Source organism: Apteryx mantelli, chromosome 2, assembly GCF_036417845.1.
Source record: "Apteryx mantelli isolate bAptMan1 chromosome 2, bAptMan1.hap1, whole genome shotgun sequence".
NCBI classification, from domain to species: Eukaryota; Metazoa; Chordata; class Aves; order Apterygiformes; family Apterygidae; genus Apteryx; species Apteryx mantelli.
In genome coordinates this window covers 42960028-42981457 of record NC_089979.1, presented here as the reverse complement: position 1 = coordinate 42981457, position 21430 = coordinate 42960028, and the positions used below count along the sequence as shown (strand labels likewise).

Genomic DNA, 21430 nt, shown 5'->3' with positions numbered 1-21430 from the left:
CCCCTCCTTCTTTAAAGTTTCTTTCAGCCGCTTTCTTAAAGAGGATTCAATTTGCAGTTAAACTTCTCCATGTTGGCAAAGAGCTGGGCAAACTTTCCTCTAGAGCATATCAGTATTATCCTGAGCATCGGCCATTAAGAGTTGCTTGAGAGTAATATTATAGCATTCTCTTGCTGCTTTGGGGATCAGTACATTGCTTCTCCAGCCACAGGACTCTGCTTTTACCCTGTTTCCTTTTGTAGTCAGTGTGACTTCTGCTGTCAGAAGGCAGCAGGGTCAGATCTCTATAGAAGAATCCTACATTTGATTCTTGGCATTGCAGCATATCCCTGAGCTTCTAGATTTTTTTTTTGCTTTTGTCATACTTTTAAAGGGAAAAGCTGATAAAAGAAATAGCCTTTAAAAGTATTCAGTTAAAAAAATGTATCACAAAACACTGTAATTTGCTTTAAGATAGGTTTATTGTGCATGTTCAAGTATCTTGTCATCAAATGGCATTTTCATTTTTATTATATAGTTGAATTCATAGTCATTTCTTGCTCGGGAAAATATCAAAGTTGTAGTTGGTGGATATTTTCACCTAAGTATAAAAACTTTCATCATTTGGCATATGAAGGCTCAGCGGCAGACTGCCACATTCATCATAGCCGTTTTAAGGCTAGATTCCTTTGAACATTATGAAATAGTTTGAGAATATATTAACTACTTTTTACTGGAATGCATTTATGCATTTAGCTCCTTTAGGGGTTCTCTTACAACAGCAGAAGGGGGAATGCCATAGCTGAACAATTTTTTTCATGAATAAATATAAATGTGGTATATTAAAATAATTTAAATCTTTCAAATGGGTTTCCTTTTTAAATAAAGTATTTAGATGAAGCTATAATGTAGCTTCATATTGGCATTTTGGAGACTATGTCAGTGGGCAAAAGTGTGGTTGTTTTTTCTTTTTTGTATTCTGTCACCAGTAGATGGCTGTAGTTGCACTGATTTCCAGTAGTTACACTTCTAGTTTATTAGATCATTCCAGTTCATTAGTTTTTAGTCATAGTCTTAAATTTTCAAGTCTTGTTTCAATACATCTTTGCTTTATTTGTGTTTTTATTTAATGATATTCAGTGAGAAGAAACATTACACTTTTAAACTTTAGTTTCAGAAAGTATCACCGTATATTACAGGCACTCTGGAAAGATGAATAACCAGTTCGGTTATAGCATTGACTTATTCATCTATGAACGTTAATCTACTGAAATTGCAAAGAGAATACACTAAGATGACTATTTAAATGTTCTTTTTCATTACTTGTGATTAAGTTGGCATCTATATTCTCATCTTATAGGAAAACAGAGACAGCATAGTAGTTAAATAGCAAGAAAATCATGCAGGTGTATTACAGCTCTCTCTTCTTTAGCAATACTGTATGTGTGTTTTTCTGGATTTGTGTTTTAAGTGCCGTACATGTATTCTTATTTTTTTCCAGGCAGTATAACTCCAACAGTGGAGCTGAATGGTCTGGCTATGAAAAGAGGAGAGCCTGCCATCTACAGGCCATTAGATCCAAAGCCAATACCTAATTATAGAGCAAATTATAATTTTCGGGGCATGTACAATCAGAGGTTTGTACTTTTTCTATTATTTGCTGTTCTCTCTCCTTTGCTTATTAATGTATATTAAGTCTTTATGAACTTCATAGATTATTTCAGTGTAAAATAAACTTTTTTAATAAGGAGAGTCTGAGCAGCCTAATTTAGAAACACACATAATCTGCTCCTTAAAGAAGGCAGATGCCATAAGCATGTCAACAGGAATAAAGAGGTGTAAAGCTTGTTTTTATTTAGTTCTTAATGTGCAAGCTGGAGTTACAGTCTCCAGTCATGACAGCAAGGAGGCAGACTATTAACTTCAGACAAAGGTTTTGCTTTTCTTTGCTGATATTTTATGTCATATGATTAGAATCTGTAGCATTAAAAATGAAGTGCTCTTTTCTTGGAAGATGGATATAAAATTAGGGGGGCTGCATTTTGAAAACAGTCTTGAAACCATTCTCAAGTTTCCAGTTTTTATCATTGTTAAGTGATAAAAACTTTACCAAATTCAAATATCTCAGTTCCGTAACGCCTCAATGTTTGATTTACAAAGATCCTTTATTTCACAGTTTTAAAACCTATATTCAGAGCCATCCATTGATGTTGTAATTACTGTAATTACTTGGAGTAATCTTTCAGAAGATAGTATTCGTAATTTTGCTTTTATAATCAAGTTGTCAAAACCTTAAAAAAAGTTGAAAACGTTAAGTGAGAGGAGCAGTTTTGTTAACTGACAAACCAAATATGTTGTTCTTCAGTACGTTTCAAGTTTTTGAAACATCTTTGTGTTTGGTATTTGTACAATTTTAGTATAGATAGAAAAGCTGTTCTAGTTCATTCTGAATCTAAATGTAAGTTGTATCTAATGTAACAATCTAAGAGAAGCTTAAGGTAATACATGTATTATTTGTAAACCCAAAGGGTTCTTTCTCTAGAACAGATTCCCCCCTCCCCTCCCAATTTTTCCTTATTCTCCTCAGAGGAACTATATTAGATGAGCTCTTTTGAATGCGGGCTAAAACTCAAAAGTGGTCCAAAGTATATTCTGTAAAATAAGAAAAAAGATAAAAACTGGTCAAGAATTTCCAAAAAATGTTCTTTCACTGAATAATGCTGCTTTTCTTATAAGGGGTTTGCTTAACAGATTTCCTGTTAGTTTTTATACACTTAATTGTCAAAAAGGATAAGGTGACACACCCTGAAGAAGTGTTTTGGTTCAAAATTATTCTTCTGTTAGGAGTTGAATTTATAGTAATGTTTAAAAAGTTAAGGAACTTGAAATGAAAATGCAGCATTTCGTAATTGTCTAAGGAAAATGTTTCAGGTGACTTCATCTAATTTTACTTTCTCCACAGGTTTTTAACTCATAATACCTAGATACCTAGAACTGTTTAAAAAAAAAAAAAAAAAATTGTCAAGAAGACTTTCATGACTCTACAGAACAGTGTCTGATTACTGTATTACTTGCGTTGTATTTCTAGTCACTGCTGATTAGTGTCTCTGCTTACATATGTGATGGTTTAGGTAGCTGGCTATGGTGCCTGAAAAAAGTTTTGTTAATATTTAGAACTCCAGCACTTAGTCAAATTACTTTTATAAAGAGATTAGTTTGACTAGGCAAGGCTGGAAAAAGTGCAAGCTAGCAAAAGCCAACTGTGGAATTGCAGAATCTGGACTGCCTTACTGAACATCTTCATCAAAGCAGAACCCCCAAAACACTTAGTAGTTGCTAACTTTTAGGTTGTTCTTTCTTTCATCCGAAATGAGTAGTACATCAAACACAGTCTCTAAGTTTATTTCTTTCTTGAACTTTGTTCCCATGTTAGGGTAGAGTGGTACAGGAGCTTTGATTTCTCTAGGTGCATGAGGTAGCAAGGGTATTTGATTTTTCTATTCACATAACAAATAGAGTGGGACAGAAGGCCAGAATCTTTGCATGCCAGCTTCACTGGACTTATTTGAGTACAGTAGCCCGTGCAAGATGGTTAATAATTTACTGTAGATAGTAAATTAGTAAGTAACTATAGCTAAGTAGTAAATAACTGTATAAATCTATATAAATACACATACAATCTGCCCCCACGTGCATGCATGCTAACTCACTAACACTAAAGAGGAAGCAATAATGGTGCCACCTAGTAATATTTTTGTAACTACTCCAGTGTTGGAAATGATTGTTTATCACCTCTTGCCTACCCTCACCAGAGATGCGTTTGAAGACAGATTCTAGCTCTGTTGTAGTAGTAAGTCAAGTCCCACATGTGAAGCACATGTTGAAGAATTATATTATGTTCTAATAGTATGATATGTTATGTTTATGACTTTTTAAAATAACTTATTGCCATATTGTAGGCAGCATTCATTTGCTGATTTTTAGCAATAGCGTAGTGGAATAGAACTGCTGGAGTTCCCAAGTAAATGCAGACTTTATGGACTTTTTAAAAATAAGATTTGAAAAATAGTAAAAGTAATATGCTGTGGTCAGTATCTTTCGTTTTCATCAGTTTCTGACTCTAGATTGAGGAAATAGCTTTGATATTAAAACAGTTACTAAATATGCTAAATGAGCTGGAAGCCATTTTTTTTCTTTTATATTGTGACTAAATTCTCATTACTAATCTCTGTTTAAAAAAATATGTTTTTCAAATAGATGAAGATTAGGAAATTCTGTTAGGAACTTTGATTCTGGCAAGATGAATGACTTGAGGGGGAAAAAAAAGAAGAGTATGAAGTTCACCCCAGGGCATCTCTTCAGACCAGTTAAGTCTAGTGTTTCAAGTGGCACAAAAGATCCTTTTCAGTAACTCATGGAAATGTGGTCTAAGAGCTGCTATTTGCATGCAAAGTTGAGAGCTAGCTTCCATGTCAGCCTAAGATAATTTATGTTTAGGTGACTGTGATTTCACTCCCTCTCTCTGTCCTCAGCCTTGGGTCCCTGCAGTATTCCTGGCTTCAGCACTGGGAGCTGAACTGCTCAGAAATGAATTATTTTTTAGCAGGGGGAGAGGAAGGGAGGGGTTACTTTCTGACTAACATCTGTTCTCAAACAGCTCTTCACCTAGGGCTGGCACCAGAGAGGGGGCAGGACTGTGTATTTGGGAGCTGAGGGCAGTTAAGCTTGTGAAGAACTACACTCCCAGATGCTGTAGAGCATATTTATATGGGGGTATGTTGCACAGAGAATGCTGAAACAGTTTTACCTGCACAAAGATGTATTTGCAGGGTCCATAGCTGACAGCATATGTTGACACTGAAGGTGAAAGTTACCTAAAAGTAAAAAAGGGAGGGGGAAAAAAAAAAGGCAAAAGAAAGGGAAAACTCCAAGGCCAGCTTGGAAGGGAAATGATGGGGTCTCCAAGATGAGCGTTCTCTCCCATGCAGCAGGTGGTCCCCCGTAACGCTTTTCCCATAGTAATTCTGCGTTTTTTATCAGGACCTGCTCAAACTCCATCTTGATTTTCCTGCTTATGATGCTGTTAGTGTTAGAGCATGCTTTGATCAGGGCAGATATTGAAAGCTGACTGCTTCCTAAACTTTGTGTGTGCATATTATTGGGCTCCCTAACATGTACCAAATACTATAGCCAAGGGGTAGGAAAGGGAGAGAGGAAAGAAGGGGTACAGTACAGATACAACGGTATCAAAAATACTGGGGTTTGCAAGTATAAGACCACAATAATAACAGCATGAGAAAAACAGCAAGAGAACAAGGGAAAATACTGCCACAAAAGCTTTGGAAAACACTGCCAGGCCTCAAGACCTGCAAAGGCAGGCTACAGAACTGCAAATGGAAAACCCTTCCCAGTGCCCAGGGTAAGGCATTTAAGGCAGTGTGCCACAGGTGAGGGCAGCCCTGGGTAAGTCTCTTCCTGTGCTAAGTAAGGAAGTGTAGGGGCGAGTTTGATCCCCTCTTAAGGAGTTAAGTAGGGAAGATGCAGTCCAGCTTGGGAGTGGATGAGCTGTGGATGTGTTGACCTGGCTTTTCACTCAAACTAACAAGCACAGTACTTACTAAGTTGGTAACAACATTGGACCATTGTCATTATACTGCATCTCAAACTGAGCTGATGTAGTCTGCATGGTGCTGTGCTGAATCGTGACTTTATCAGCTTAGGCCTCCGATAGACTAGGTATCTGTATACTGCAGTTCATTTCACAATACAGATACACCTTTAAAACCTTTTCATCTCTGTCTGGTGAGACATTTTCATAGTCTTCTCCGCGTTTTCTTTATTCAAGTAGATTCCATACAAGTCTGGTCTCTAGGAAGCTTGATGGTCTCTGATAAGGCAGAGCTCTTAGAAACAGCTGTCTGCCCTGAATCCACCCGTGTTAGATAGCTTTTACTTAACTCAGAGTTCACTACTAAAGGAGACTATAGTTGAAGGAGAAATTTTTTTGACGCTCAAAATTTCACTAGTTATACATTAGCCTTTTAAAGCCTTACAAGTTTGATCTGGAATTTTGAACAATTTTGTAACCAAGACGTGTGAGGACCTTTCAGTTCAAATAATACACGTTACAGGAAAACTGACGATGGTAAGTTGCATTTTAAAGGGCTTCTTTTTCTATATGAATGGTTCTTTTCAATTCTAATTGAAAATAAAATATCTTATTATAAAACCAAACAGCACTCAGTGGGGACAAGGCAAGTTAACAAATTGACTGTAAGGAATTAAGTGCTGATGTTCTCAGGAACAATTTTTTAACTGGTTTGAGTTGCATCTCATGTGTTTGTCAGCACGCTGTTTGGCACAATTCAGTAGAACTGGCAAGCTACTCAGAAGAGGGCAAGCTCTGAAACAGTAGGTCAAGTTTGAGTAATATTGGCAGAACTGAGGATGAAACCTGTGTATACTACTCATATCTGTTAGCCAGTACTAGAGCCGATACTCTCTCACATCCCTGAGTATGCAGTTGGCTTAAACTGCGTAGCAAAACAAAAACATGGCTGTTCAAATTAGAACAGGTTAAAAATAAAAAAGGTCTCAGTTCTGACTACATAGTCATCCAGTTTGCTTTGTCCCCACTGAGTGCTGGTTGGTTTTATAACGAGATATTTTGTCTTCAGTTGGAATTGAAAAGTGTCATTCTTGAAGTTTAATTATCCTGCAGGATCTTCAATTATAGAATGTCCGTAAGTGACAAAAAAGACATGATATCTTACAAGCTTAACCAAACCATGTGCTTTCAGCCAAGAAATAAAACCACTAGAAACTGAACACCAGCTTTTGATGTTTTAATATGGAAAGTAGTGTCACAGGGATTACAGATTTCAACCCTTGTCTTTTAGGAGAATTCAGAAATTACTTGCTTTTATATAATAAATCCTTAAAACTGTCCCACCACAATTTAGAGATCTTGAAAAACCTTTATTTAAAAAAAAAAAAAACCTTTCAAAATTAAAAACACTTGTGAAGTGTAGGAACAAAGAAAATATAAAACAATGACAAGCTGAAGGATGGGAATAAAATAATTAAAGGAGATTCTTCCTTGGTTCTGAAGAATTTGATACGGTGTGATAATTCTATAAGCATATGTCATGCAAAGTGGTAATGTCCTTGAGATAAGTTGCTGCTTCTGTACACTTTGACAGTTTCTGCTGCACTGAGCATTCACATTCATTTTGTATAGGATTACTTCTTCCTGCATGTATATTGTATACTACAGGCTTAGGAGATTATTACCTTTCTCTTTAGTGCAGGAGGGAGAATGCACAGAGCATTCGTCCTTTTCTTTCTCTTCATAACCCTGTCATTCTGATCCCACATTTCTTTGATGTTAGTGAATGCTTCTCTACAGTGCTGTTTGCAAGACCAAGACTCAAGAGAAATATAGAGGAAGCATATTCTTGCCTCCTCTGCAGCCAGCCAAGCTGACTGGCCCCAAAGCACAGGGCATCTCCCTAAGTGGACATGTCTTTCCTACCTACTGGGTACTGAGCTGCGGCAGGGGACTGTTTGCTTAGGCTTAGTTGCTCCTGAAGTTATATATATCAGCCCTGTGGACCAGTGCCCTAAATACTGAATCCAACGCTCTAAAATTGAGGTATAGTAACAGAAAATTTGAGGAGCTGTAATAGGCCAACTACATCTATAACTGTTAGCTTCATAGTGGACTGTCATGTTCTCCAAATTCAATCTAATGATTGAATGGAAAGTACAGTGTGTGATTATTGGATAAATTAGTAAAATTGTCAGATCAGATGAACAAAAGATTTTATGGTGAAAGACTGGAATGAAGATGAAAAGTTTGTTTCTTCTATGAATGCTCAGTTAAATATTAAATACATGTGTCAAAGAGAACAGTTTTGAGGCTAGTGTTATTTGACTTTGAGTGCTTAGCAATGCAATCTTAATCCTTACCCAGCTTCATTTTTTCACAAAAGTTACGCAGTCTGATGTAAAAAAGAAAAATCTAACCAGAAGGACAGCGGTAAAGAAAAAGCAGTGAAATTTTCTGGTGAGGGGGTTGCACTGCAGGAGGCAACCTAAAATCTGTTGACTATCTCCAGAAGCACATCTACAGGTATACAAACCCAGTTTTTTAGTTTATGGAAACAGAGCGAAGGCTGAAACTCTTCTGACCTTAAAAGGCCTCCTGCACTGCTGGAGCACCCTGTTTACTGTCCAGGAGAGTTCTCTCTGTACAGAAAGCTTCATCCATTTGTGGCACAAATAGTCCAGTGAATAATGTGAAGGGTTGTTGGATCATCTAGTGGTGATTAGATCAGACTGTAGCCTGAAACAGGTAAAGTTCAGTTTATCCTGTAGAGTCTTTTGATGAATCCAGGCACCTCTTATTCTTAGCTGAATTCCAGTTACTGAAGCTTACTGCCATGAAGGTAGATTTTTATGCGCAGATTTTTCTCTCAAACATATGCATTGTGGCAGATGTGAAGACACTAGGTTGCCTAAACAGAGGCCTATGGTGCCATTTGAGACATTGTAGGGTTTCTGTGACATCCACATAGGGGCTGACAGATTTGGCAGAAAATCTAAAGGAGACATTTCTAGAGTGGCAGCTGAAGGCCAGGCAAGATACCTTAGGACGTTTCAGAGGGCCCTACCTACCTGTGTTTAGGCAATTGAATCAAGCCCTAAAAGTAGGGTTCAACTCATCATACCATTTTAGATAACCCACCTAGACTCCACCTATTCATGGGAAATGTGTGCTTTTCATGAATGAGTCCTGTGTCATATCATGCAGATATCTTAGGTGCACCATCTCAAATGGTCTTATGTGTTTGTGTTCAGGCAGCTGGCTGCTTTCTAAGGGCGGGATTCAGCTCCAAGTTCAGATGCCTAAATATAGTCTCTGCCTATGCCCTGGAAACCTTAGTTCCCATTATAACCAGTGGAAGGTCTAGTCAGTGCAGTTGCAGTGCAGTGCAGAATGCTGTTTGTGTGTCATAAGTCAAGACATCTACATTTGTTCATATGGATCTCTCTACAGTTTCACTGATTATAACGGGAACTTAGGCTACTACACATCAGCTAAATAGGTAGTGTCTGAATCTAGAACTGAATCCGAACCTAAGAAATAATCATAAGAATGTTGATAGGTAATAATTTGAAGAATGCTATAGTGGGAGTCATCTGACTATCACGGACGAATACCTCTGATCTAGTTACTTGAAGATCCCTTAATAGTTGACAGCAGAGAAACAAGCACTTCCCAGGGTGCTGCTTAGCCCATCCTATATAAAATAGGCAGGAGAAATAGTTCTCTAAACATCTTATGTTAAGTCTGGTCAGTGCTATCCTAGGTGACCAGGGCAATGACATGAATTTATAGCGTGTTAGGCTTTAAGATTTGGTGTCTGAAAATACTGTTCAATTTTACCAGTGAGTAAGGAAACCACAAATTTCCTCTTTGCTCTGCTTCCAGGTACTTGTCAAAGGATACCTTGTTGTAAGTCTAGGAATGGATAAACATGATAAGACTGTAAAAAGATGAAAATCTCTCCCCAGAGAGAAAAGTACCAAAAGAACAAACTCTTTAAGAGTATATGAGAGATTAAGTTCTCTTCTCATATCTGGTAATAATTATAAGGAGAGGCAGGCATGCATGTATGCTTTTTACCGAAATGCTTGTGATTTAAGCAAGCAGTATTTTGCTGCAAAAGGCTGTTTGGTTGCAGGACACCAGTGTCCTAAGTCCCAAGGTGAAGCAGAGGTTCTGAGGTTTGTTCTATTAAGCAAAGTTAGTCAGAGGAGAAGACTCAAGGTCCAGAAGTAGGGTGGGGTAACGCTGTGATTTTACCTTGTGTCTGCAATTGTCAGTTGCAGACTTAAGCCACAATGTACAACATCCCTCTCCTGAAAAGGCCAGAAGGAATTTGAGATGGTTTGCCTCTGATTTCCATTCAATGTTGCAAAATGTTTATCCTTAAAATTTGCATTTTATGGAAAAAGGGGTGTAATGACAGAGATGCTGTTGATTTAGTTTACTGATTCACTTTGAGAAAACTCCTTTCTGCATTCCTCTCCCCACATCTTTTGGAGAAAAACCATTTTGGAAGAAATATAGATTGGGAATAGAAATTAAGAGTTTTATTGGAATAGATTATATTTCCTTAATTTTGGTGCAATTTCATTCTGAACACTACTGATGGATTAGAAAGAGTTAATATTTAGGGGAAGAAATTATAGTCCTAACAGTGATGAAAGATTGTTCCGATTAGCGATTTAATTGTACAGCTAGATGCATTTGATTTAGACCATTAGATGGCAGCATGAATTTGTGTTTTGGTACTTGAATTTCACAGCAGAAACCCTCTCTAAAAAGTTGCCTTTTTTCTATACTATATCTTTTCATTACTTAAAATGTCATAATTCCAGCATAAAACAATTAAAAACAGGTTTGCTGCAATGTTTTGTCTTATTGTTTTCCTCAAGCTTTCCTTTCCTATAGTGAATGTAACTACAATGTCCATATAATGTCTGTAATGTCCAAATATAATTTTAATGCATGTAGAAGGTGCCTGTTTGTCAGCAGTGAAAATTCAAGTATTTGGTTTATCCACAGAACTACAGCAAGAGCAGCAGAATTCTGGGTTTCGCTATGGCTTTTCTAACTCTTAACCTAACGACATTTCCTTAAAGACAGGCTGTAACTTATTCACCAAGCCTGAAGTCTGTTCATACTAAGATGCTTTCTAGTGACATGGACAACTATTGACTTGGAGGGGATTGAGCTTACCAACTGATATTTTATTAGGTTTTGTACATTACCAGTTGAGATAGAGTTCAGATCATATCTTAAAGCAAAAGCTTGTACATTCCAGTATTATTACAGTAACCTAGACCAGCTTTAGTGCATCAACATTACAGAGTAATAATCCACTCAGAGATTTTTAATGAATTCTTTGTATCTATCTTCTGCATGTTACATTTCACTTCCCCTGGTCTGTTTGTTCCCAGTCATTGCATGCCTCCCACACAGACATATTGTTACAAGGAAAGTGTTGAGTACAGCTGTGCTAGATTTTTCTTTGCTAGTATTTGTTTCTAGGAAAGGAAAAGGGAGAAAGTCAGTCCATTTCCTGTTGGTTTAAAACAGCAGAAACATCTGTTTGTCTTAAGAAAGTTTTCCCAAAAGAACAGTGGCAAGGGAGCCTGCAGGTGATGAGCTTTGCCATTGCCAGTAGCTATCAGTTTAGACAATGGTGATTAGTATTGTCGGCTTTAAGAAAGAAATTTCCTAAGTCTGTCAGTAAGTGACAGAGGATATTTATTTCTGCAATAAAATTTTTGACAGCTAATATTTGATTTCTACAATGTTTTAAATCATAAAAATACGTGGAGTAGTATCTGGGATCAGAAAACCTACATCCCACTGAGGATTCTACAAAATCCATTAAATTCTTTACAAAAGCTATTTTTCTGTACTCACCTCGCCCTGTTACGGTGAAGTTCCACAGTGCTCACAAACTGGTGTTGGGCGATATGCCTTGACACATGTGAATTGAATCCTTTTGACAAATACATGCTATTGCTGCCATCCACAACATTAATGGGTGCATTTGACCAATCAGGCATCAAAAAATATATACTCGTAAGTGTATGTACAATATTACATTGAGAGCTGTTAAAATGTCATTACATAGGATAAAATCAAGCTGACAGAATATAGAGCTAACTTTGTGGATAGTATTTCTGGTACAGTGTATCTTTATTCTCCAAGTGAATGTACTTACCTGCTGTCATTAAAACCTTTTTAGCCTTAGCATCATGTAGATGCTTCATCACTGCTCAAGCATGACATTTTACACTATTGCATTCTGCTAAACCGTCTTTCACTTGAGGCTAAGTAGTTTTGTCAATGACCTCTTGAACCATTTTTATAGAGGAGCTCCTGAGCCCTTCTACTTTATTCTTCTCTCTAATTATTGTTTTTCTTTGATTTCATTCAGCATATAGTGAGCTCCTCAGGCCAATTTACACTTTCCTTGCTAAATAGATATAGAGGGTCATCTTCCTTTAGGACTGCCCTTTCCTCTTGTGGTCCTTGGCTCAAATTTTGATTATTTCTCCTGAGGCTTACATCTGTGAACAGGGTTTTGATAGATTCTTTTCTCTGCTCTGGAGAAGGAACCTCTGGATCCAGATCTTGTTTCAATGTCAGCTATGACTTTTCTTGTTCTCGCTTGGGCTGAAAAGCATAAACAGATGAAATACAAATCATCTTCATCTTTGGTTGCTCTCAATAACTATCCTTCAACCTTGTTCTTCCCCTTGGGACAGTTCCTATAAACCCCTCTGATTCAAAAATCTTCAGAGCCAGCAACCTGCCCCAGGACCTGATGAATCTCCTTTAGTCTACTGGCTTTGCGATCTGCTGAGTGTCCTGCAATCCTTGCTCTATAGCTGATTGTTTTAAGGCATCTTCCAGGGAACATACAGAAGACTAGTACTGTTGGTGTGTATAAAAGTAAATCCTGATTCAGAATGCTCTTTCTGGAGCAGGAATATGTTGGGTGTGTGTTGCATTCCTTCCGCAGGTAGCTTTTTCTTCACCCTTATCTTTGTCCTCAAAATGCTCAAAGTGATGTTCTGCTGAACTGTGGATATTTCAGTCAATTGACCTGTGAGATGATAGGTTCAATGGAAGCAAGCCTAGATGTCCTTCTTTCCTGTTATGGCCTTTGTGCTATGTCCAGAACTTGAACGTCAATTATCAGTAAATAACTCTTTTCTTCTCCTACTCTTTTGGTAATGACACAGGCAAACTGCTGTTAGAGTTCAAATAGTAATTTGAGAGGCTATCATAATTTTTCTGCTGGAAGCAACCAAAAGAAGGTTAGTGGCTAATTTTTAACAGTTTATAACCTGATTAGACCTGACTGGAATTATACTGGAAAAACATCTCCCTAGGCCAAGGTCTTTGTTCCTGTTAAACTGAAAGTTCTGCCACAGACTGAAAGTATTAAATTTTCCCAAGAAAATTTTTTAAGATTTTTATGAAGACAATCTAAATATAGAACTTGTCACCAGTAGCCACTGTATTACAGTTTCTCTTAATGTCTTTTCTGAAGTAGTAATTTTGGTGACTGCTTGTTCTCTGTGAAAGAAAGTACAGTTAACAGCTCTTCAAAAGTGCTAGTTCCCAGGATCTTCTGAAGATCTGTTTGTGATGCAAGGATCTTTTTTTAAGAGGAATGCCAATTTAAGTTTATTATTGTCAAAGAAAAGTCAGTTGAACTTAGGGATTGTGCGCTTTGAGATCAAAATTTGTTTGGATTAATTGTTCGACTGTAATGGAGCTGCATCCCCTAACTTTGTGGTCAAAAGGGAGATCATCTCTGAAAAAAGCATCTCTTAACTTTAAGTCTTTTTTCCATGACAAAAGAGAAGAGGAGGAGTCTAGTCAACTTACTGATTTAGATTCAAGTATGACTTTCATGTCAGTGAAAAAGAAAGTGAGAGTTCTTAAGGAGATGCATATTAGCAGCTGAACCTTAGTTCAGTTCAGTTAAGATACCTCTCTATACTGAATTTGTTTTTCAACTGTCAAAGATTATATTAGCAATTTTGGATGTGCACATGATCAACAGTCATTGTTAACTCTATTCTCCAAGTCTTTTTCAGTGTCCCTGCTTTCTAGAATACAATCCCCCACCATTTTCTAAAGATTTTCTGCATTTCCTACTTTCTAGTAAGTATATGATCTTATATTTTAGTATATTGAGCTAACATGATCTAACTTTTTTCTATATTAATATGCAGTACTGAATTGCACCCAATGGGTCAACTGAGTCAAGTCACTGTGCATCAGTGACCACTACTACTACACCCTTATTGTAGTCATTTACAAATTTTATTAGCAATGACTTCATATTTACTTCCAGATCATTGATGTAAATCCAGTATGTCCACTAAAGTTTGAAAATTGAGAGCATTGAAAGAGAAGTATTGTATCTACCATTCATGAATAAGCTTCCCTAGGAAATACTGGACTTTTTATGCATTTAAGTAGAAAAGAATCAAAGCTCTGAAATATTTCACCACTGTTTTTTTTGCATTGCTATCTTTTTTGCCACCTTCAAAACTACATTTTAAGTGGTTAACAAACTTCTTCCTTTTTCAGTAGATGTAGCTAAGGCTTTCTTTGTAAGGCCATCCATGTTACTTTCAGCATGTTGAGAGGATCAATGTAGGGCAACACAAAACACACTCTGTTTTCAATTGGCCTTCTACCTCCCCTTTTCATTTCTTTAGAAGTCTGATGGCAAAGACAGTAAGATTTCTGAACAGAAGCTGTTGCTGGCTGTGATAACACATTTTTAGAGGATGCACAGATGATAACTAACAGGCTAAGATAGTGTATATATTTAATTAACTGTGCTCAGGAGTTGAGAAGAGGCTCATTAAGCCATAATTAAATGGGATTTTTCTGTTGATGTTCATAGTTTCAATCATTTAATTGCCAAATTTAAAACGACAAGTTAAATTTTTGACTCATTCAGAGTAATGCAATTTAGCATAAGCGTGTTTGCATTTCTACAGGTCAGAACAGAATGTAGCTCAATATACACTAGTTACTTCAATTTAGGTGTATTTTGATGGTGAGTTAGAATCATTTTAAGTTTTCTTGTGTCTTCTTCCTATATGCACTTTTAAGTTGCAATGTAAATAATTCCTATGAAGTCCTAGGCTTCAGAGGATTTTGTTAGTAATATTTTTATCGGTATTACATTAATGGTATAAATATATGACAAAATTAGGTGAATGAGGTATTTTATTCTCTCATTTACTTAGTCCCTAGGTTGGCAAGTAACATGATTTTTTTCTGTGCGAGTTTCTTATGCAGAGAGAAAATGATATTGTAGTCAGATATGCAACACTGTTTATGTTCTTTTACTGTAATGGGTATTTGGAAGACATTCTCAGCAACCACTCTGCATGCTTGTAAAGATTAGTGAGTAATACAGTTCATGGGAAATTTTATGAGCTGAAGTAGATAAAGGGTTTGAGATGTTTGTCTTCTAGATGTCTGTTTTAACCTTTAAGTCTACAGTGTACATCACAGCTTCATTATGTTTTCCCTTTTATTCCTATTGTACTTGTTTTTGTGTTACTGAAAAGAACATTTTCTTTTTACTTATATTTATCTTTTCCATATTCTCCCCCACCTCAACATCTCTATTTCAGCATTGTCCGCTTGACATTTTCCAATGCCTTAAACTGTGGAGGCAGTATTCTTGTTATGTTCTTATATTGCTTCTGCTATTTTTGCAGTCAAGAATAAATTGAAGTTGTGTCAACCATTTCCATTACTTAGTTATTTGGTTAGATAGATAGATCGATAGTTAGATAAAAATACTTCTTCAGAGGCACGTAACATTTTGTTCTGTGCTCTCTTCTTGCTTTTGATTGTTGTTTTTCACTTGATTCTTTCTACCCTTGTCCTTTGGAAGGTTCATCACATGATTCTTTTTTTTCCCTAGTTCTTTTTCTTTTTATTGCTTCTTAACAGTAAAGCAGTACTGCTTTTTTCTTTTTTTCCTCCCATTCTTCTTGCACTCATTTTTCTTTATTTTATAAAAAGGCATTCAGGCTGGCATTGAGACAGTTCTACCATTTTGAAAAGTGCTGTTTCTAAGATGGGTTTTGGACTGAATCAGCTAGTAGAGGGAGATATAAAGGTGGAAGCAGAGATCTGAACTTATGGTGCATGTAAGCATCTCTGTATAACGAGTGCTGCAAAGCCAGCTCAGTATGTATATTGTATTACTTGTCAGGTTATCCATGATTTTTAAAGTATTGTGCTTATAATTTCTATAACTTTCTTCTTCTGATTACTTTTGATGAACAACATTTTTTCCTTGTTGTTGGTGTACATATTCTTTGCTGTCACAGAGAAGTAGTAAAAGGTGTAGTGGTGTACGCCCAGAGTAAATACTGTAATTTTGATTTCAGTCAAATATCTTTGTTGAGCAACTTGGAATACAAAGTTATAGTGATGTAGCAATATTATTGTCTTCTCATAACAAGTTCTCCTGGAAGGATTCCACATTAGGTAATGTTATGTAAAAGTGAATTCCCATTTCTTCTGTTTTTGCATAGTAATGTTTTAAGATATTTGATATTGGGATAGCGAAAATATGAGTCAATTTTTGATAAACGTAATCATATTGTATGGAGGAACTGTGTAGTCTCTAATCCAGAATTTTGAAATTATGGGTATGGTTTTAAACAGATCTCCCAAATTGTATGGGATTATCATATAACCAGAGAATAGGAAGTGTAGAACCACGTAGGAAAAGATAAAAAGAAGGGAATTGGTGTTAACCTCATACAATATTCACAGATTCAGGCCAAAGTTTGAAAGAAAATATAAAAGCATGGAAGTAAATGTAAACCAGGATAAAATTCAGCATGAAGTTACTGTATACTAAAGGTAGAGTGTATCTGACTAATGTGTAGCCTGTTACGCGTTAACTCATTTTTTCTGGGATTTTTGTGAGATGCCTCAATTTTTGTGGAATTCAGTTAAGCATTTTGTAGCATTAGATAAGAATACCGCTTTCATTAACCTGAGGATGATGGGTCTTAGTATAAGAAATGCAGGATGGGAAAGGAGAAGAAAAATATTTGGCAGTATTAAAAATCAAACTTGGAGGGAGATTATTAAGTGCAGTTTCTCTTCTGGTTTTAGGACCAATCTTGTTTATATTTTTGTTAAAGATGTTTTCACAAAAGGTGGGAACATGCTCATGGAATTTATAAAGCAACATCAAGACAGAAAGATCAAGCTATACAGGAAGATTTGGATAATCCTGAGCGCTGACACATTAGAAATGGCATGAGATTAAACTTTGCAGTATAAAATGCAATGCATTTTACATAGTACATAGGCACTAGTAGCAAAAATTCTGCTGTCAGCTGAGCATTATTTAGATGAAAATAGCAGAACAGGAGAATTATCTAATATTATCAATTATTTGCAAAATTAACTGTGAACAACTGATGTGATGGAACGATAGAGGCAAAAGTGATATTTAGGATGTGCTGTTAATGAGAGCACTGTTAAGGTTTCATATGGAATTTTGTCTATCAATTTTGTCTTCTTGGCTCTTATGGTCAAGAACAGGAGCAAGAGAAGGGCTGTGAAGGATTATCAGAATAGTGGATAGCCTTTTATACAAAGTACTAAAATAGGTTGACTTGTTCACTGTTGCATAACGAAGGCTAAGTGGGAATGGGACTGTTTGCCTTAGAGGTAAGCACAACAAAAAAGTAAAAGAGCTATTTAAGGTGAAATGTTGATCCAAAACAAAACAGGTAATACAGCTAGGTTGAACATTAGAAAATTCCTATCACCTCAGTGTTAGAACATCCTCCTAGTAGAAGCATTGGAAACAAGTAATCCAATTCATTCTCTCATAGACCCAGATAGATAAAGAGGGTTATAATATGCAGCAGCATACAACTCACAGGAGTCAGATTGACTGTAGCTCAGGATTTGTTTATATTCTTACATTTGAAACAGAGAAGGAGCTGGTTTTTGTTAAAATGGAAAACATCTTTGTTATGTCTTCTCAGTATTTTAAAAAGTTTTAACAATGCTTTTTAATTTCTTTCTGTTAATATTTTTCCATCACTTAGTCTTTAAAATTTTAACATAAGCAATTATATATCATTCTGTTGCTTAGGGGATTTCTACAGTCAGATCAAAAGTGATTTAATAAAGTGATCGTGGCAAAAGTTACATATATATTAAAAGTATAAAATAATCTAGAATTCATTAAAGTAATTTCAGTTTTTTAAAGATTCAAATTTTAGTTTAAAACCTTCTTTCAAAGGAAGAATAATCTGGGAGATGTATACATGATTTATATATTTTTTGTACATGTGGCTGAGGGTATATCAGCATTAGGAAAAGTGAAAACAGTCACAGGCTGTATAAAAAAATCTGCAGAAGAGAAAATTCAGAAAATTTATCTTTCTACCAAGTAAGGGATGAGTATGACTAAAAGTGAAATATAGTGCTTTGTCTTTCTAGCTTTACAGTAAGATTTTTTTTTTTTGAGGATATGGAGGTAATCCAGAGGAGGACAACCAGACTAATTCAGGGATAATGGACTGTAGTTCTCAAAAGAGGTTCTTGGAAAAGAGGGTCTCCTTGTTCCCAGGCGTCGTTGTGGAAGCTGCATAAAGGAGCAGAAGGTAGACTGTGTGAAGATGAAAGTGGCTGTACTGGATGTTTCCTTCTTCAAAACATAGAACTGACTCACATCTGTAAGAAATCCATGTGGCTAATGGACTGCTTGGAAAAATAGGGCATGGCCAGGGAACAGCTGCACTAAGCAACTTGCTCCCCTAGAGAAATTTCAAATGTTATGGAGAAAAAGTTGTTCACAGCGAACTCTGTTTCCGACTCCCCTGCACATTCTCTGACTTTCTATCCCTACACCCTCGCAAAGCTCGCAGCATTTTTCTGGTTAAGCAGGGTCAGCAGGGCTGCCAGCTTGGCTGAACTGATATGGAAAAGGCACCAGAGGGAAGAGTGCAGAGAAGGGCCCTTTTAACAGGGAGCTGGCATCTGTTGAGTGACTTTCCTGTACCATTTTGGATCTCATAATTTAGTGTCCCTTTTCTTTGGCCAAACCAGTCCTCATTCCTCTTCACTTGCTATATGAAATGGAAATAGCATAATACTTATTATAGCACTTCTGTAGTGGAGAAGTAGTTGGGTTTATTTGTTCTTTTTTTACATAGGTGAAGAATACATTGGCCATTAGAATTCAGACAGAGCCTCACTGGAGTTTTTAGCAGTCAAAAGGAGGCTAAATCTAAATAAAATTGCCAGTTTCCTTGAGCTTCAAATTGCACTTGTTTCTTTTTTCCCCTTCTAAGAATAAAGTAACAATATTTATCAGAAACATTTATGCCATTGAGGAATCCAGAGAAATACAGGAAATGCAATATGAACACATAATATATATACTAATACTTTATTTGTCTTTGTGTATGTGGATTTGATGGCCAAAAAGGAAGAGGCCCCAAGGGCTCCTTAGTATGCAATTAATATTTTGGCTAGAAAAGCAGCAGATTGTTTCAGTATGCTTACATGTTATGACATCATATTCCAGTAAAATTATAATGAACAGAATTTTTGTTTGTCTCTGTGGCAAACCAAAATGAGTTTTGTAATTGTCAACAGACCTTAGTGATTTATTTAATTATAGTGGCGCCCGCTCACACCAACTTAGTTAAGGTCTGTCAGCATTTCTGTTATGAACCCCTATTTTTAGGGGTTTATAACTAGCTGTAAATATTTGTTCATTGCTGAAACTTGGCATTCAAGATCACAGTCACAGAGCAAATTTTCCTTTTCAGGTTGACCATTCTAAAGTGATACCAGTGGAGTTAGCTAAAAAGCAGATTTCTGATGCTGTGAAACTTAAAGGGGATAAAGAGAATCTGCTTTCTTATGTGAGGGATGGTCTTATGAATCTCAAATATCCAGGAGAGCTAGATGAAAATTGACTTGTAGGTTGTATGTGACTGCTTGTTGAAAGTATTATCCTTTATCATACTTGTATCTGTTAATTGAGTGTATCATTCCATATGTCCTTCTGTTGTCCTCTGGTCTTGTAATTTTTTGTCATTTGGACAGTCTGTCAATGTATGTTCTATGGATTGTGGCAGTATCACGTGGGAATTTTTTTTTTTACATGTGGATTTACTCCAAAGAAAAATCCTGACCTTTGCAGCAGCAATGCAGAGTGCAGAGAGATGCATATTCTATAAATATGGGTAGTTTTAAAACTTTCAGAAACCTTAAGAGTCTGTATTTGAAGTGTTACTGTTTGAAATACTGAGTATTTCAGTTCTGTGACTGAACAGATCGACAGAGGGCTAAGTAGTATAGGACTGAAGTTTAGGAATCCTTGTGACAGAAAATACTGTGCTGGTATGTTACTGTATAATAATCAACAAATTATATATAAATATTCCCAATATTGTTATTGCTTTCAATCCTTTTAGTAGGTCAAATGTAAAATATAGGGAAAATTCATTGATGATCAGTGGCAGATAGAATATCTTAACTTTGCATGGCACTGTTCCTTTTGTTAGAGTGCCTCTTTAGGATGCAGAATTACTCCATGTTAAAACTCAGTCTAATGGTTGCACTGTACTTTTAGATTGTAATATTATGATTACTTTTAAGGCTTTCACTAACACTGTCTCGTTCTTCTGTCCTCACTACTGAAAAGTTGGGGATATTTCTTTTCTATTTGACACTGTCCAAATTGTAGAGAAGCCAAGATCCTGCAGATTTAGTTCATTTTCTGAGGACCTCAGGTGCTCCTTTACACTTTCCTGGCAATGTTCATGTTATCAGTGCTCTGTTAACTCTGCTTGAGGCCAAGCAGAGCAAAAAAAGTTTAATCAAAACCATATAAAAGCCTAATCATTCTGCCAATGCCAGAGAGCTGCCTGAGGCTCTAGAGCCACAGGCTGAATATCATTTTCCATATTATCACATAAATAGCTCCCTAAACACTATTTAAAAGAAAAGGTGGGGGGGAAGGGAAAAAGAGAGGGCCTGTTGTGGGACCTGAGTTTATAAAGTGGGTTAAGGTTCATATGCTTTCCTCCATTGCATGGAATGGAGAGAAGGGGAAGCCTAGTAACTCGACAAGAAATAGGAACTTATGATGGATGTGGTATTTTTCTCCAAATGTAGGTAGTTGCTGACAGTTCCACCACATTTTTTTATTTCAAGAAGATTGTGAAGTAATGAGGTGGGATGGGCTATCAAGATACCTACTGCTTTTGCATAGCAGAATTTCTTCTGCATGCTGCAGCCCACAGAGGCACCAGTTTGCAGGCTCTGCTTCTAGATCTTCTGGGAAATTACAGAATCACAGAATCACAGAACCGCTGAGGTTGGAAGGGACCTCTGGAGATCATCTAGTCCAACCCCCCTGCTCAAGCAGGGTCACCTAGAGTACGTTGCACAGGATCGCGTTCAGGCGGGTTTTGAATATCTCCAGAGAAGAAGACTCCACAACCTCTCTGGGCAACCTGCTCCAGTGCTCTGTCACCCTCACAGTGAAGAAGTTTTCCTCATGTTCAGATGGAACTGCCTGTGTTTCAGCTTGTGCCTGTTGCCTCTTGTCCTGTCGCTGGGCACCACTGAAAAGAGTCTGGCTCCATCCTCTTGACACCCTCCCTTCAGATACTTGTACACGTTGATAAGATCTCCTCTCAGCCTTCTCTTCTCTAGGCTAAACAGGCCCAGCTCTCTCAGCCTTTCCTCATAAGAGAGATGCTCCAGTCCCCTAATCATCTTTGTAGCCCTTCGCTGGACTTGCTCCAGTAGTGCCAC

The 21430-nt window shown here is 36.8% G+C and overlaps 1 protein-coding gene across 3 annotated transcripts in view; it reads left to right on the top strand.

Annotated features, from left to right (window-relative positions):
- The window catches only part of STAU2 (staufen double-stranded RNA binding protein 2), a 182797-nt gene that overhangs the window by 26715 nt on the left and 134652 nt on the right, over window positions 1–21430 (top strand). For all 3 annotated transcript variants that reach the window (XM_067290559.1, XM_067290558.1, XM_013942834.2), the window contains exon 5: window positions 1481–1616. In XM_067290559.1, the coding sequence (XP_067146660.1) occupies window positions 1481–1616 (136 nt within the window). The remainder of the gene's footprint in view (window positions 1–1480; window positions 1617–21430) is intronic.